Source organism: Torulaspora globosa, chromosome 3, assembly GCF_014133895.1.
Source record: "Torulaspora globosa chromosome 3, complete sequence".
Taxonomy (NCBI): domain Eukaryota; kingdom Fungi; phylum Ascomycota; class Saccharomycetes; order Saccharomycetales; family Saccharomycetaceae; genus Torulaspora; species Torulaspora globosa.
The window spans coordinates 26,546-42,760 of record NC_050729.1 but is presented as its reverse complement, the minus strand read 5'-3'; the positions used below and the strand labels follow the sequence as shown (position 1 = coordinate 42,760).

The 16,215-nt window shown below is 43.9% G+C and overlaps 5 protein-coding genes and 1 non-coding gene across 6 annotated transcripts; 2 read left to right on the top strand and 4 right to left on the bottom strand.

Moving 5' to 3' along the window:
- Positions 1–1,772: 1,772 nt before the first annotated feature.
- AIF1 (Aif1p) lies at positions 1,773–2,903 on the bottom strand (the record flags this gene model as incomplete). The annotated part of the gene is made up of 1 exon (XM_037282631.1): positions 1,773–2,903. The coding sequence occupies one exon, from the start codon at positions 2,901–2,903 to the stop codon at positions 1,773–1,775; it is 1,131 nt and encodes a 376-aa protein (XP_037138526.1).
- Positions 2,904–3,954: 1,051 nt separating this feature from the next.
- Positions 3,955–4,572, bottom strand: HG536_0C00170 (uncharacterized protein; the record flags this gene model as incomplete). The annotated part of the gene is made up of 1 exon (XM_037282630.1): positions 3,955–4,572. The coding sequence occupies one exon, from the start codon at positions 4,570–4,572 to the stop codon at positions 3,955–3,957; it is 618 nt and encodes a 205-aa protein (XP_037138525.1).
- A 142-nt stretch (positions 4,573–4,714) lies between these two features.
- On the bottom strand, positions 4,715–5,194 carry HG536_0C00160 (uncharacterized protein; the record flags this gene model as incomplete). Its single annotated transcript, XM_037282629.1, has 1 exon — positions 4,715–5,194. One exon carries the CDS (start codon positions 5,192–5,194, stop codon positions 4,715–4,717), a length of 480 nt encoding a protein of 159 aa, XP_037138524.1.
- Positions 5,195–8,875: 3,681 nt separating this feature from the next.
- On the top strand, positions 8,876–9,661 carry HG536_0C00140 (uncharacterized protein; the record flags this gene model as incomplete). Its single annotated transcript, XM_037282628.1, has 1 exon — positions 8,876–9,661. One exon carries the CDS (start codon positions 8,876–8,878, stop codon positions 9,659–9,661), a length of 786 nt encoding a protein of 261 aa, XP_037138523.1.
- A 168-nt stretch (positions 9,662–9,829) lies between these two features.
- On the top strand, positions 9,830–10,525 carry HG536_0C00130 (Ty1/Copia family ribonuclease HI; the record flags this gene model as incomplete). The annotated part of the gene is made up of 1 exon (XM_037282627.1): positions 9,830–10,525. The coding sequence occupies one exon, from the start codon at positions 9,830–9,832 to the stop codon at positions 10,523–10,525; it is 696 nt and encodes a 231-aa protein (XP_037138522.1).
- Positions 10,526–15,417: 4,892 nt separating this feature from the next.
- Positions 15,418–15,516, bottom strand: HG536_0Ctrna4L. The gene is given in 2 exon segments: positions 15,418–15,462; positions 15,478–15,516. It is a non-coding gene; the product is annotated as a tRNA-Leu (tRNA).
- Between the last annotated feature and the right edge of the window lie 699 nt (positions 15,517–16,215).

Genomic DNA, 16,215 nt, shown 5'->3' with positions numbered 1-16,215 from the left:
GTTCGTTCATGCCTTTGGCCGTCAGCGCAAAGGCGCCCGTAGTTAATATTCAAATGTGCGGGACCATCGGATGGAGTGTCTCAACTGTTGACGGTAGGGAGCTGTTGTTAGCGAGAGCTAGCTCTCAAGGATGCCGCACTGTATCACGGTTATGGTCTTTCTCAATGCGGATGATTTTGTTGTAGCTCAGGTCGTGAGTTATAGCTATTTTGGCCGTGTCTGTAGCTGGAACTTCATAGTTTTGATAAACTCGTTTTTTTTAAGCATGTACCTTGGCTTATTTCTAGTTTTTGCATCTATCGTTGTAAGTTTGTGTTGGCTACAACTGACATTAAGCAATACTTTACTGCTTAGGAAAATACTTTTTGGTGGTGGTCCGGCCCCCGGTTGGTCGAATTTGTCTAGTCGGTGTGCTGGATAGCACTTTTAAATTCTTCGGTAAGGCTTTGACCTCTGTCAATTTTACCAATCCCCAATGGTCGCACAAGGAGCATATAAAAGGTACAGGTACACCCTGTCCATGCTTAGCTCCAAAATGAGTTGGCATTGCCAATGATAGTGATTGAGCAAGCGTCTGAGCCGTGGTGTTCGCGTAATATTTCTCACATATTTTGCTGCCCGTGACGTTGTACTTCCAGCAATAACTTGCTACTGCAGTTTCCTCATTCATACAGGGAAGGAGGGTTATCAAAACGTCGCGTAAGAGAAAACAGTTAACATACACCGCTCATCGGTAGACAAAGCTGTATCGAGCTTGCTAAAGAGCGGAGTAGCTATGGGACTCAGCACGGATTTCTTGTCGCCGTGGAAATGCTCGCACGCCGAGGCAAGCTATCAAGGGAAGCCAGAAAATCTCAAATATAAATCTCAAATATGCATTGTTTCTTGTTCAAGGAAAGCCACGCCGCTTGCCAAATGTTAAGCATTTCGACCCCGTAGCAATGGGATCTTTAAAACCAAAAGAAAACCTTCTGAAGCGGGTATCTGACAGAAAGTGACTACCAGCCTCTTAGGTATTCTACACCAACCTCTGTGCAGCAAATTCGGCCTGAATCTTCTGTCCTTGAAAGGACAGCAGGAAAATTATAGTAGCCCTGTAATGGATGAAGGGAGCCATATGGCAATATCAAAGAATCTAATTAGCAAACGTACAGACTGACGCCTCAGCCACCTTGAATGCATCAGGGTTAACGAGGTCTGCGATCTTGGAAAAATCACATATTATATGCGAGGAAGACATCGTACAGGTTTCCCTGCGTCCTACCTGTAGAGCCTCTTGTTGATCACTCGAGAGATCGTCTTACATCACTATATGGATCCGTCATTTTGCCATTATCGCAAGACTTGTATTAATCTCGATGAAATGAACAGTTTTCAAAAGCGAAATCCTACCCATTATATACCGCAAACCGACTGGAAAAATCCACATCCCACCTCATATCATTTGATGCTTGCCTGAGTTAGATCGTTTCATAAACTTGATCATTGAGACTGGATGTACCTGCCATTGAGCTATGAGGATACACTTTCAGTGAAAAAGGAGTTGCTGAATTGTAATTTTTTGGTTGCCAAATTACAACTAGGAAGCTATTGTACTTGGCGCCCCTACCTTGCCAGAGTCCACTCTAAAGGTATTGCTAGGCGAATATTATGATTACCACAATGCATAAGTCATGCACTTGCTCTTTACCGGCGCCTCAGAATGCGAAGAGACATTTGATTTAGCTTCACAACTATGAGCGAAGATGGAATGCGCTCTAGGTAATAAACCTTTACTTAGCATACATCGGCTCCATCTTTTCTCTCAGAAGCTCTTTGGATTTAAGATGAACCACAGCAAAAGAAGAGATGCTGAACGTACCAAAATATGGAACCGGAAACTGACCATGCCCTGCTTCTGGCCCAAGCGATACGGCCGCAGGTACAGGCCCACCTTCGTAGGTGCTCGCAGATGCAAGTTGACCTGACGATGAACCATTAAGATAACTCACCACATTTCTTGTAATGGTGTTGATCCAGTTATCTCTTTTGAGGAGGCCGTGATATTCAAAATTCGTGACATCCCCGATAGCAAATATACAACCTTCTTCAACTGCCTCTGCCTGGAAAGTTTTCCTGACCCGAATAAATCCCCTTTCGTCGCAAAGCTTGGGTATCTCATTATGCGGAACATTAGGGCTGATCCCGGTTCCTTCATAAATTACATCACCGTCAATGAAATCGTGTTCACTTCCCTGAAGAATGACTCTGTTTGGATTGTCTGGCGATATTGAACCCTTACTATTCAAGATTATGTCTATACCATTATCAGCCAAATGCTTAGTAACCTTATCTCTCAAAGAATTGCCGTACTTTCCATCATTCGGAAGCAGCCTGTCGGAACTGTGGATTATTGAGACTTTTTTCTCACCACTTCTGATTTCTTTTCCATACTTGTAAATCAGTTCTCCTGTAATTTCAGTGTTGATATACCCACCGCCTATGAATACAATGTGTTTCGCCTCCTTGATCCTATCTAGCTGGGTTTTGAAATAAGACTCGAAATTGTCTTCAAAAATCGATGTAGATCCTATTGGGTCCGGCCATCTGGAACCAGTAGCGATAACTAGGGCGTCAAATGGAAGAACAGGGCCTGATTCTAATGTGATATCCTTCTTAGTGAAACTGGCAACCCTGTCTTTGATGAAATTTACCTCAGGATCTAAGACTTTTTTCAGTGCTATCACAGAAGACCCATAATCATTGGAAACCGTCAACCGAACAGCAGAAGGAAGGAAATAAGCATAAATGGAAGGGTTAACTAGTTTAACCTTAATGTTTTCCTTCCCTCTTGCAAGATGGTTCGCTAAAGAAACACCAAAAATACCTGCTCCCACAACGATTATCACTGGCTCTGTTTTCATAGCTCTTATTCTCTCACTTGTCGTCTAACTGCTCTCGAAAGCTTGCCCGTCACGAACTTATTATCCTTCCTTAAATAAGAGCTCAGGATGAAATGCAACGCGGCCAAATCAGCAAGCTCAGCTGGTCAGCTGGAATAGCTGTCTGTCCACAAAGTGACTTGTTTACTGTATCGCGATTCTTCTCGCTTCTTGAATGACTGGATTGGTAGAGGTCCTCAAAATACAGCGGAAATACCATGGACCAGGCAAAAGCTCCCTGCTGGTTTTATTAGTCAGCGTTCTGTAGCATCTGTTCCGAAGATAACATTACATGCTAGAAGTTGAATTAGTATATTGAGCATAGTGAGCTATCTATCTGTGATATGTGACTTCAGAAGAGCGACAAATCATCGACATGCGCTAAGCTGGTGCCATGCCATGTTTGATCAGCTTGGCCTCGAAACTTCAACCGAGCAGCATCATCAGTTTCCTTAGTCGGACGGACTGAAGTGTCCTCTTCATCAGCTTTCAGTAGCAGTCGGTCAGTTAAAGAAGCGACCACATATACAAAAGTTGGAGGACAGATATGCATTGTGCTCCAGATAATTTATTACGCATGCCATGCAAGCCAAATATGCACTTGACTGCATGACTTATTTGACCAAAATGATACAATGTGCTGCCGTAGTCGGCGTGTCACGGATCTCCCCTTCTGTCCAATCTTTCCGGAAGTTCCTCAGAACACAGTTTATTTTAGTCTTCACGCTGTCCCTGTTGTAACCTTCATTGCAAAGGTGCTTCAAGTATCTATACTACATGTATTGGTGTATTGCAGCTCAATAATGGCCTGAAACCGCTATAATGCAGAAGAACTGAGTTAATTATGAGGTAACAGAAAGTTACGCAAATCTGAGCAGTTCAGGTGGCTACTATTCCAACGAGTATAGGGTATCGTGCCGTTCTTTGGCGTGCGCACGGCGCTGCCTCTATGCTACAAAAGAAGCTCTAATGAGCCTGGTACCTCGAGCCTGCCTAGCCCCACCAGGTCGCTTCAACGCACTTTAGTTTTACGCTATTTGTGCCTTTTTCGTCTACTCTTCCGCATCGGCGCTACTGTCTTTAGCGGCGGGTCTGTGCGAATGTGGACCTTTGGCGCCGGTCCTCTCGTGGAAATCGTTTGGATTCCTCCTTCTGTTCCTCCTTCTGCTTTCTCTTCTTCGGATCCGTTACCCACTTGCCCCTTAGATCTTTGAGAGCTCAGTTCAGCCTGTGCTTCTTTTCGCCGGCTATAACGACACTTGAACCTAATATCGATGCAGTCAACCTCGTCCTCATTAGAGAGCATAGAGGTCACATGGAAAGAGATTGCAGCATTAGTGATGTGACTTGCGTCTCGAGGAAGCCATTGTCCTATCTCTTGGAAGATATCATTACGGGCCTTTTTGTGAAGTCTTTGGAATTCTCTTGAAATGTCGCTGTTGGACTGATACAGCAGCCGCATTCTATTCAGCAGAGATTTTTCGGGTAGTCCGACTTTCCAAGTGCTTGACAGTTTCTTCAACATCTTCCAGAAGGCGTCCGTTGTCTCAATGGCCTCGGCGGCTGGAGCCTGGGGCCAATCGGGCAATTTTTCATCTGCTATTACCTCCGTCAGCCACAACGTACGAATTACGTATGCAAGATGCAGCATCTGGACTTTTGGAGGTGTATATTTCACTAGAAGGCTCTCTGCTGTATTATTAAACAGACCCAAGGGATTGTCCGTACTCAATATATTTGAATAGAACTGACCGAGCTCGGAGCTGCGTGCGTGCGAGAGTGGCAGGACTTTTTCATAAGTACTTTGATCTGATTTCTGCTTTGGGGGTTTTTTCCAGTAGCTCGTTGTCCTTCCCTGGTGGTACCACAACATCACCAGCTATCGCGAGCTTAAGTTCATCGATCACGTCGGTACTGCGTGCTCTTACATATGGATGGGATTGCATCTTCTTCGCAATCGTGTTCCATACAACATATGGTTCTGGCCATTGTATTCCCTCGTGCAGGTAGGAGAATGGACGTTTCCTCATCCTAAACTTTGCATAATAAATCGCCAGCATTGGACATGACCTATATGCTTCTGGTAAAGTCACTGAACCTATCGTGCCTACCAGACAATTCAAAGGGGGGCAGTAAACGACCCTGTGCTGTAGAGGACAAACACAGTCCGTTAAGAACTTTCTAAGCTCTTCATCCACAGGTTCCAGCAGCAGATCCTCGTCATCACTGGGCCTGGCCCTAGGCTCGTGGTCTGATTCACTGTCGGCTTCCATGGTTGTTCTAGAATCGAAATGTCTTTCCCTCTGATTGTCTTTCTATTTGTTGTTGTTGCCCGCTTCCAAGTGTAATGTTACGTTTCCTGGCAAGGGATTAGGTTCCTGACCTTTATCTCAATTAATTCTGGTTTTTTAGACTATTTTCAGCTACTTAACTGTGTCAAATCGGGACCTTTTTATACCGATTCTGACTGATGGGCTGGATCTTCTAAGGTATTACTCAGCTCGAGGCCTAGCCCACCTCGGTACTATATTAAGCGTCGAGCGAGCCTTTTCTGAATGAAAATGCCCTCATTCTTATATATATTTTGCCCACATTTTTTTGTAAAAACATGTAGCCGCCAGAATTTTTAAATATTCTGGCAGATTTAGAAAAGTCAAAATAGACAGAATAGAATTGCCCCATTAATTATGCGGGAATCAAAGAGCCCTTAAAAGAGAAGAGTACATTAGTCGAGTTAAAAAGCAAATGAAGATCCATAGAACGATAATAACTGTAGCACTAATTAAAATTTACGAGATTAATTCTGCTGGGCTTCCATCTTGGAGCCCAAATGGCATTTGCACGTTTTCTACTGAGTGGCTCTAGAAGCCTTAATGGCTGAGATTGATCATTGGATGAGCTATTAAGGTAGATCTAGCAAGCTCTATAAATGCAAAGAGCTTTACATTATGCTTCACTTTAATGTTTAGATCTTCAGAATGAAAAATGAACCTTAGGCAAGAGACAGGAGCGCGGAAGTAGTACAGTAGGCGAAAAAGAGATAAATAGCGTAAAAATAACGTGCGTTGTAGCGACCTGGTGGAGGTAGGCGGTGTAAGACCCAGTGCAAGGCAGGCTGTCTCGAGGAACCAGGCTCAGTGCTTCTTTTGTCGCATGGTAGCGCCGTACACACGCCAAAGAACGGCGCGATCACCTGGCGACATATTCAATTTGCAGTAAGTAGGTCAAGTAGCAGAATTAAGATTTAGGAATACATTTTATGACATTAACAATGATCGAGCTGTTGGATGGTTTATTCGAAAATTGCCGATGCAACCAGTTTAGTAAGTCATCACCCTCGTCAATCGAAGTCAAATCGATCTCGAACACGGTTGCCGCTAAAATCAGAGGATATATCTGATGCAAAGGCACCAGGGCGGCATCTGTTTATCTCGCCAGAACCTGTGACCGCTTTCAAGAACTTCCCTGCATGATGAGAAGTTTGCTGCGTACGTAGGACGACAGGGCCAGAAGGAGTCCAAGACAAGAACAGCTTCGCAACAGAATTCTCGCCTTACGAACTAGGTGGAAGGAATAATTCCCCAAGAGCATCAAGGACCATATCCCGCATGCGTTGAACAAGGTCCCAAGGACGGAATGCGCGCTATGAGTATTTATGTCCTCCTTCAAACTAGAAAGAGAAACCTAGCAAGGGTATCTCACCTTGTTGAATGCTGCGAAACACACGTACGACGTGAAAATAGGTCCTAAGGTCTACTTCGCCAGGACAAAACCGGCAATCGAGCGAATGGCGTCCGCCAGTCTTAATGTATTCAACCAGAAACCTGTCGCTTCTTTCCAATGGGTTGGACGGCGAATGTGCCAGAATTCGCTCCCCTCCCCAATTGGAAGCGCCTAAGATAGAAGAAACTTGGATGCATTTCTGGAAACTCTTCTGCCCATCTTTCTTAAGAAGTCTCCAAAAAAGAGATCATGTCGCCTGGTACTGTGACAAAAGATAATGTCAGATTTGAAATAAAAACAATGAATAGGAAGGGGAAGAGAGTGCTACCAAGGACGCACCAACTACAAAACTTGGAAGGAAGACCTGTCAATTGGATCGACATCACGAACACGGTAAGTGATGAGAAAGCAGATGAGGAATCAGAGGACCACAATCCCAAACACCATCTTGAGTTTCCACAACTGACGAACGAGTGGGTCGAACAGTGCCACAGTGAATAAAAAGTATCTATTGATAGATTCAGGCGCATCCACTTCGGTTGAAGCAGGAGAAGTGCCTGCACGACAAGTCTTACAATCCGAAGTGCACACTACAAGATGCTCAGGGAAACTATATGAAAGTGGATTCCAAAGAGAATATTCAACAACTTTTTCTCAACAGCAGACCTTGCACCGTTAACGCCTTATCTTCGCCAGATGCGGAATCGGATGTTCTCAGCGTCGAAGAGTTAGCTCAAAAGGGCTACTTATGTATTAAGAACAAAAACAGAAGGCCGGTTGCTAGAATAATAAAGAAAGGACCATACTACTAATTATCCTCGAAATACCTAGTACTACCGGCACCCGGAATGAAACACAGAACGATGAATATCAACGCTGTTAAATTCTCCCTGTATTATAGCCATGATTATTTGGACATGTGAATGTAAAAACTCTAAAGTCTTGTATTAAGGATGGCTCCGTAGCAGGCATTCATATGGACGAAATAAACTGGAAAAGCTCTGAGAAATTTCAGTGCGGAATTTGTATGGAAGAAAAGTCATCCAAGAACAGACACCTTCTAAACTCAAGGCTCAAGTACCAGAAAGAATACTCACGCTTCGAATTCATCCGTGTGGACTTATTCGGGCCCTAACCATCTCCGCAGCCAATACAGCCAGATACATGCTAGCATTCACTGATGAATGCACACGTTTCAAGTGGGTCGTCCCTCTAAGGGATAAGGACTCACAAAGCGTCACGGATGAATTTATTGAACTGGTAATGTTTATCGAAAGACAATTCGGCGTAAAACTACTTTGCTTGGAGATGGCGATAAGCATAGCCTTCCTCCCTCTGTTATGCAACTTACTGCCTGTTTTCGGCTTGTCGAAACTCGGTGGTATCGTCAAGTATTGGCGTGTCCCCAAGAACCAAGGCAGGTTTAACAGGGCTGGATGCAAGCACTATCCTACCATTCGGCCAAACGGTCATCGTCAACAAGCCGCAAACAGACAGGCAGCTAGTCAACATAGGGATGAAAGTTTATGCTCTTTGTCTATCTCCGACATCATTCGGCTATCTCATATATGTCCCTGGTTCCGATGAACGTGTGATCGATACCAAACATTACAAGGTGATTAGTGCCAATGCGCAATTTAATGAAACGGTCGTCGACCCGATCATTCATGAAGCGGAAAATTAAACGATCAAGAACAGTAGTAGCTCTGCTCAAGCTCTTCCACCGACTAACATCAGCTTTGATTTAGTCTGACTCCGCACGATCATGGCCAATCGGGTGATACGAATGTACTCACCCAAAACAACGCTACGACCAAGCCAAGCCACGCAGCACAAATGACAGCGGAACAGAGGATTACCAAGAGAGATACTCACGGCGGGTGGTACGAAAGCACATAAACTTCCTCCACTCATGATTACTAAGGCACCCGTCTCTCAAAAGCAAACAATGATCCGCGCAAACTCAGCTTCGCCTGAACGGCGCAAGACGATTCAGCAGTCACCACCAACGTTAACATCGAAAACTAGTGAGGATACTTCTAGGTCCAGTTCTGACTCCAATGACGATTCTGGTACCGAAACCGACTGATACCCATCGGACACCGCTTCGCGGGGCACACCACCTCCTGCTCAGGAAGAGAAGGATAAACCAGAAGGGGACGTAAGCGGAGCAGAGAGGATTCAGAAGGAAGCGAAGACCAGGATGGCACCAGTGGCCAAAGTGAACCGCCATGTCGAAGCAAAGAATCCAGTACGCAAAGGTTACAAGAAACAATACAAAAGCTCATGCCGAAAGACCATCCCTGAGCTACAAGGAGGCTATATCTTTAAACAGTAATGCAGAAGAGAAAGAAAAATTCATTGCTGCTTATGAGAAAGAGGTAAACCAACTTCTAAAAATGTCCACCTGGGATAAAGACCACGTTATCGGAGCCGACAGTGTAACTAAAAGCAGGATAGTGAATTCCATGTTCATATTCACTACCAAGCGAGACGGTTCAAAAAAATGTTGCGTTGTAGCCAGAGGTGATCAACAAAAACCAGAAACATATCTGGAGAACCTGCAGGCAAACACAGTGCACAACTATGCTCTAATGACCTGCATGGAGATAGCCTTGGACATCGACATGACCATCACCCAGCTGGACATATCATCTGCATACCTGTATGCAGATCTAGAGGGGGAGTTATATATTCGAGCTCCACCTCATATGAACATGAAAAAAAAGGTGCTAAGACTCCGCAAATCCCTATATGGATTAAAGCAAAGTGGAGCAAATTGGTGCAAAACTATAAAGGAATATCTGTTAAACAACGCAGATGTCCATGAAGTCAAAGGCTGGCCATGTGTATTCCTAGGAGAAGGTATAATCATATGCCTATTCGTGGATGACATGGTGGTCTTGACGAAAACGCCCACTAGGGCAAAAGAACTTATAAACACCTTAAGAAAATCCTATGAAACTAAAGTGGTTAACACAGGAACCCCAGCTGAAGACGGGAGAGTACAGTTATGACATCCTGGGACTTGAAGTGGAATATAAAATCGGCGAGTACTTAAAGTTCGGAATGAACAAGCCACTCACCGATAAATTACCACAACTGGGAATACCGTTGACGGACAATGGCAGGATGAATAAGGTCCCTGGGCAGCCTGGAATGTTCATATCTAAGGAAGATTAGTTATGAATAAGATCGAATACGATAAACAGGTATTATGGATGCAGAAAGTCATAGGGCTGGCATCCTACGTCGCCCAAAAATATCGATACGATATTCTCTACTATGTCAACGTATTGGCGCAACATACGTTGTTCCTCTCTAAACAAGTGAGGCAGTTGACCCATCAACTTATTCAATTTCTGTGGAATACTCGAGAACAACAGCTCATATGGCATAAACATAAAGACAATGATCATAATGTTCTGTCAGCCATAACAGATGCTTCATTTGCTGGTCAGCCAGGGTTCAAATCACAAGGTGGTTACCTAATTAAGCTGAACGGCAACATCATCGGGGGAAAGTCAAGCAAAATAAAATTGACTTGTACTTCGTCAACGGAGGCAGAGATCTATGGAATAACAGGAGCAATTCCTATCCTAAGAGATATACAAGAGTTAGTGAAAGCAGTAACTAGTTCAGATCTGGAAATTGTCATCGTCACCGATAGTCAACCTACTATAGCATTGATGAAATCGGACGACGACAAGAAGTTTCGAAATAAATTTTTCGGAGCCAGAAGCCGGAGACTCAGAGACGAAGTGGAACAAATGAGATTAAGTGTGGAATACGTGCAAACGGAGGACAACCTGGCGGATGTATTAACCAAACCATTACCAGTCAAGCAGTTCTTGGAACTCACTAAGAGATTCATAAAATAGTAACTGTCGAAACTTGGGTGGTATGTCGGAACTATTGGCTGTACCGAGAGGTGCGGCTAACGGCGTGCGTCATCAGGGTTGTATAAGTCTCTCCAGGTTACCATCATATAGCATAACACATTTATCGGCCGGATTCGATTATGAGTTGCTGACTAATACCTTAGACTCTAACATAGAATCAGCGAGGATGTTAAACGAGCCACAGATCAGTGGACGTAAACGAGACGCATGGAAAAGATGTAAAACGAGCCAGTATTTCTCAGTGTAAGTAAGTTTCTTTCGTAGCGTGTAGAGTGAGGAAAAATTATAGAATAAAGTCCTGTTCATTAAGATCATTATGAGTACTGATACATTTCCAATAACCTCTCAACATGCTAAGGTCCGCAAATTCCTTTAAAGCGAAGCCAGTACTTTACTTTTCATTTTCATGTGAGGTGGGCTCCTCCTCTAGATAAGAAAGGCGAGTACTTGAAGCTCGGAATGAATAACAACTCACTGATGAACTACCACAGCTAGAAATGCCGTTAACGAACCAAACATAGGCACACACAGAGGAAAAAATATGATCTGTCGTTAAATTATGAATACCTCACCCTTATGCAAACAACGCTAATCATAATAGTCTTAATGATGAGCGCTAGCGTAAAAATAGTACGCCCTCACCGACTTGCTTTAAATCTGAGATCTTATAGTTTAACTACATATCATATTCTTCCCTGATTTTCTAGTACCGACTGGAGCCCACTTCAATTAAATAAAACTGCTGTCTTTCTATATTTTTCGAGACTTCATCGTTCTGTACGTTTGTGTTTGTTTTTGGCTGCGCATGTAATCTAAAATGGAAAATGGTTTATACGTGATGAATCTCGTACACCTCCCAATATCAGTGTCGAATATTCACGACAGTGCCGCGTATTTCTTGGCTCCTGCTGCCAGCCTACTTTCTATCGTTTCAACTCGTTATCTTACGTCTCGTGAAAGTACTGTGACTAATGTATTGGTGGTATACGCAGCGCGATTACAACGTAGTGAGTGACCAATACACTGGTGAATACACCCAACATTGAAAGAATACAACCGCGAATACACGCTAAGGGATATGCAGGACGTGTAATAACATGACTTCAATTAGCAACCTCGTCACTTTCATTCTAGTGTATACCAGCGGCCATATGTTAATTCGCTTAAAAAGAGATTCTATTCACAAGATTCAAAGAGCGATGTATTCGGCGGCCATATTTCTGTATTCCTCGTATCCGTCCCTAATGCTGTCTTCGACCATCTTGAGATGGTAATTTCTCAGATCTGATGACGTACGCCGCCTGCTACCATGCTCACCGCGGCGTAGTTCTTACAAAGCCCATCTTAAAGACTATTATGACTGCTGTTCTTGGCTGCTCCGTTTGATCAGTCGCAGGTATGTACTCTAAGCATAGATGCCATCGCTTCTGCTTGCTCCAGAGAGATTTTGGTGGGTCAAACCGCTGGCTTGTTAAGAAAGGACACTAGCTAGCTGTATTGCAGAACTATTCGGGGCACAAAGTTCAGCCGAAAAACTGAACCAGTACTTCCACGTCACGCTTGCGGTAAACTCTAGGAAGCTCTACCAGATTACCGTGGAAACTGCGCTTTTCTTTCGGGTAAAACGGACAATTGTTTCGCAGACTGCGCACGATAGGGGAAGGTTTGATCCTGTCAGTACTTTCAATATGTGACTTTACTTCTGGAGATGGTCCAAAGCAGGTAGCGAAATAAATTCCGGAGATGTAATGCGAGAAGGGATCGGAGTGAAACTGGTGTCTATTCTGTCCGGGCTCAAAATATGCATAGGCAGTCTTTCCATAAACGCCCATGTTGGCGACTTCCACGTCACAGCTGATAACTGCGGTCGAATTGTCTAGATGAACTGTAGACGAACAGATTTGGAAGCTTTTTCGTGAAGCAAAGCAATATAAGTCGACATTGAAGTGAAAAAATCCATTACGCAGAGGAACAACTCATCCCTTAGTTCAATTCGCTAGCTGGAGAAAAGCAAAGCACAAGCGAGTGTATTCAACTGTGACTTGCCCGTTCCTGATTCTAGGAGTTCATCTGCCAGCTGATGGAAGTAGAAATGATGCCATCCTAATTAGTGCTGTAACTGGCGAACTCAAACACAAGAGCAGTGTCATCTAAATCAGGGTACGTTGAAGAAAATACTATATTGGAACTACAACTACCCGCAAGGCGTTATACTTCCGCATTTTAAAGCAGATACGTCGTCCGTGGTCTGCAGTTTTGCAATCACACTGATAGCCGCTAAGCGGTCGGCCCTGGCGAAGAACCTATGACATGATGGTCCGCCGCTGCTATGTTAAGAGGCTACTAAAAGTTTACCGAGCCTTCAGGACGGTGGCAAGCAAGAGGTGTAACGGCACGGTCGAAAACAATTTGCATACACAAAAGCCTTTGATTTCATTGCTCTTTCAGTATTGTTTCTCCATTATTGTCAGCGGCATCTCAGTAACTCTACGGATCCAAGCGCCTTATTTGGACGGCTGATAGTTTAAACGGGCGTCCGAAGTTTACCGAAAATCAAAGCAGCGGTAGAGGTAACAGAAGCAATCAATGGAGGCATTAACCCGCAGAAGAATATCCTGCAGAAATCATGATTATGGCACATTTGACATTCCAGAGGCGTAATTGACTCTGCAGACTAATTCTTTGATCAGGAATATCTCGGAGGGATACTTGGACATGTCAACCAACCGGACCGGGAAAGCTTCAAGATCTTTAGTTTCCTCGCTTTGTGTGAAAAGATATCAGAAACGCTCGAACCGTCCAGAATGAGTCCAGCGCTTAACCCAGATGCTTCTACTTCGTTTAGGTTGCTTCACAAGCTCACCTTTTGGCTCAATGTACTCAATTACGTAAAAACCTCTTGGCATGAGCATTTTATCTCGATTGCCAATCGAGGGATCTATCCCTTACCCATCGTCTCTGCTCTCAAAACACCCTGCGGGTGGCTAATTTGTGAGTAAGTGCATTAGAGCTTGAGAATTCGGGAGTAGAGTATATAAGATGATGCTATATTACTCTCGAGGCAAAATATCTCTAACATCGACTCCGTCAGAGTTGTGAAGCCATTATGAAGGTCACATTACCAGAGCTCGGCTGGTCTTACGATGCCTTAGAACCATATATCTCAGCAGAGATAAACGAATTGCATCATTCCAAACACCATCAAACATATGTCAATGGTTTTAATGCAGCGATCGATCAAATGGAAGAGTTGAAGGTTCAGCTTGCTCGCGCACCATCTCCTTCTATAGCCAGGGATATCATTGCTGTGCAGCAAAACTTGAAGTTCCACGGCGGTGGCTACACCAACCACTGTTTGTTTTGGGAAAGTCTGGCACCAAAGTCGCTTGGCGGTGGTGAGCCACCAACTGGTGCGTTAGCGGATGCCATCGCCTCACAGTACGGGAGCTTGGAAAACCTCATCAATTTAGCAAACACCAAACTAGCAGCAGTGCAGGGCTCCGGCTGGGTCTTCATTGTAAAGAATTTGCAAAATGGTGGTAAATTAGATGTGATTCAAACTTACAACCAGGACACTTTACCAAGCTCCCTGGTACCACTAGTTACCATCGACGCCTGGGAGCATGCTTACTATTTGCAATACCATAACAGAAAGATGGATTATTTCAAAGCCATATGGAATGTGATCAACTGGAAAGAAGCCTCAAGAAAGTTCACCAGCTCATGAACCATCAGCTTTATTAAATAGTATCTTGTTAACCTCAGTCTCGAACACTTGCGAATATAAGCTGTTCCATGCAGAGCAACTGTATTTAAGATAGGATGTTTTCATATGTGCAATGAAAAAACACTATCCAGCAACAGCATGCGTTGGACAACCATACGTTGCACAATTCATACGTTGGCCGCAGTATTGGCCAGTGGTGAGTAATGACCTCTTTCTTGAGGGTAGATAGAAATAGAGTCTTCAACAAAGAAAAGAATAGATGTTTTCAATCCGCTCTTCCGAAGGGCTCGTTCGATTAACAGACATTGAGCATTGTTTCCAATTGGGTTATATTGCAAGATTCACGTATTTTTGAGTTTGTTGGTCAGTCTTGCTATTTCTGGACCAAAAAGAGCAACGCTCTGGCAGATTGACCTTTATTCGGTTCTGAGGCTGTCACTGGACCAAATTGAGTTTATTAAGCTGTTTCTACGTCCTTTTACATTGCCTTGGAAGCTGCTTTCTCTCAAGTACTGCGTCCTCCCTCCAGTTTCGAAGACCAGTCCAGGAACACCTTTTCAGGGCTCCCGATGTGCTCGATTATTCCTAGTCAGTGTCCCTACTTTCAACTCTTCTCCTGATGTTCCAGAAGGGAGATATGATGTAGCAGGTCTTTGGAAGCTTGGAAACACGCGATCAGCAGAATTCATTGCTCTTGAAACCAAGAAGCATCGATCGACGTTCTCATTGAGCCTTCCGTTCTCCCCTCAAAACGTATCATAAGATGTGTTGGCTATGTTGCAAGCTAGCGGATTGCCCATAAAGGTCGGTCCAGGCGTAAAATCTCGGCACCGGTCACCCGCGCTGAAGCTCAAGCGTCCTCCTATCAATGACTTCTCAAAGTGACTATATCTGGGAAGAGGATGTGTGATTTTCCATAGTTACAATCAGGAGTTGAAATGTGCGAAGGCCGACATGTTGAGAATTTCGAGATCTAGTATTGGAAGAACGACACACTGCAGTCCTGCTTCAGCAACTCTTTGACCAGTGTCAACTCAGACATCTGCCGACTCCAATTGAGGGCAACAGCGTTCACTTTTCATTCCGCTTACTGTCGAGACTTATCAGTTAGCTTAAAAAATACGTCATAACGCCGGGAAAAAAATGAGAGCTAAGGGATTCGAACCCTTGCATCCGAAGATATCAGAGATTTTAAGTTGCTACAACCTAAATCTGACGCCTTAAACCACTCGGCCAAACTCCCTACTTATGATTTGATTTTTGCGATTTTAGCCGTGTTGTTCCGCACCATGTATGTCAATTGACCTCAGTCATCCAACTATTGACTCCCAATCGAGCATAAATTTCTACCCTGAAAAGCATGGGATCTGGTAGGATGTAGTTTATTTCCGAGGTTTTATCCAGTAGTTAGTCTCTCAACGCCTAGTAGGTATTTTTTTTCTCAAGTCTTTTTCTCGAATTAAGCATTTCAAAATGATATTTTATGAGCGATGAGCTATAATGGCGTGGAAACAATGAGGAATAGGAACTCCATAATTCAGCCAGATGCCGGGTGTCGACAATAGTTATTCAATATTTAAAGTCAACATGGCATACAAATTGTTGTCCGAGTACACAAGGGAAGTAGAAAAGAAGTTCTCCAATAAAACAAGTATCAAACGCACTGACATCTATCATAACCAGTGCTGCATCCCAGGATTGCAGATCAATCATTAGCATTGTAAATATGGGGGATCCCTATGGTAGTATATACCACACACGTTGCATGTTGTACTAATTTTGTGATGACATTTTTCACACTGTACATCGAACCACTCAACTGTGATTTGATACCAAACGCATCTATCTAGATATAATGCACGCCTAGGTGTCACTTTTGGAGACAGACTGGGATCAGGATCTCATGATCAATGGACTGATGGGGTCCCAGCCTGTATAGGCC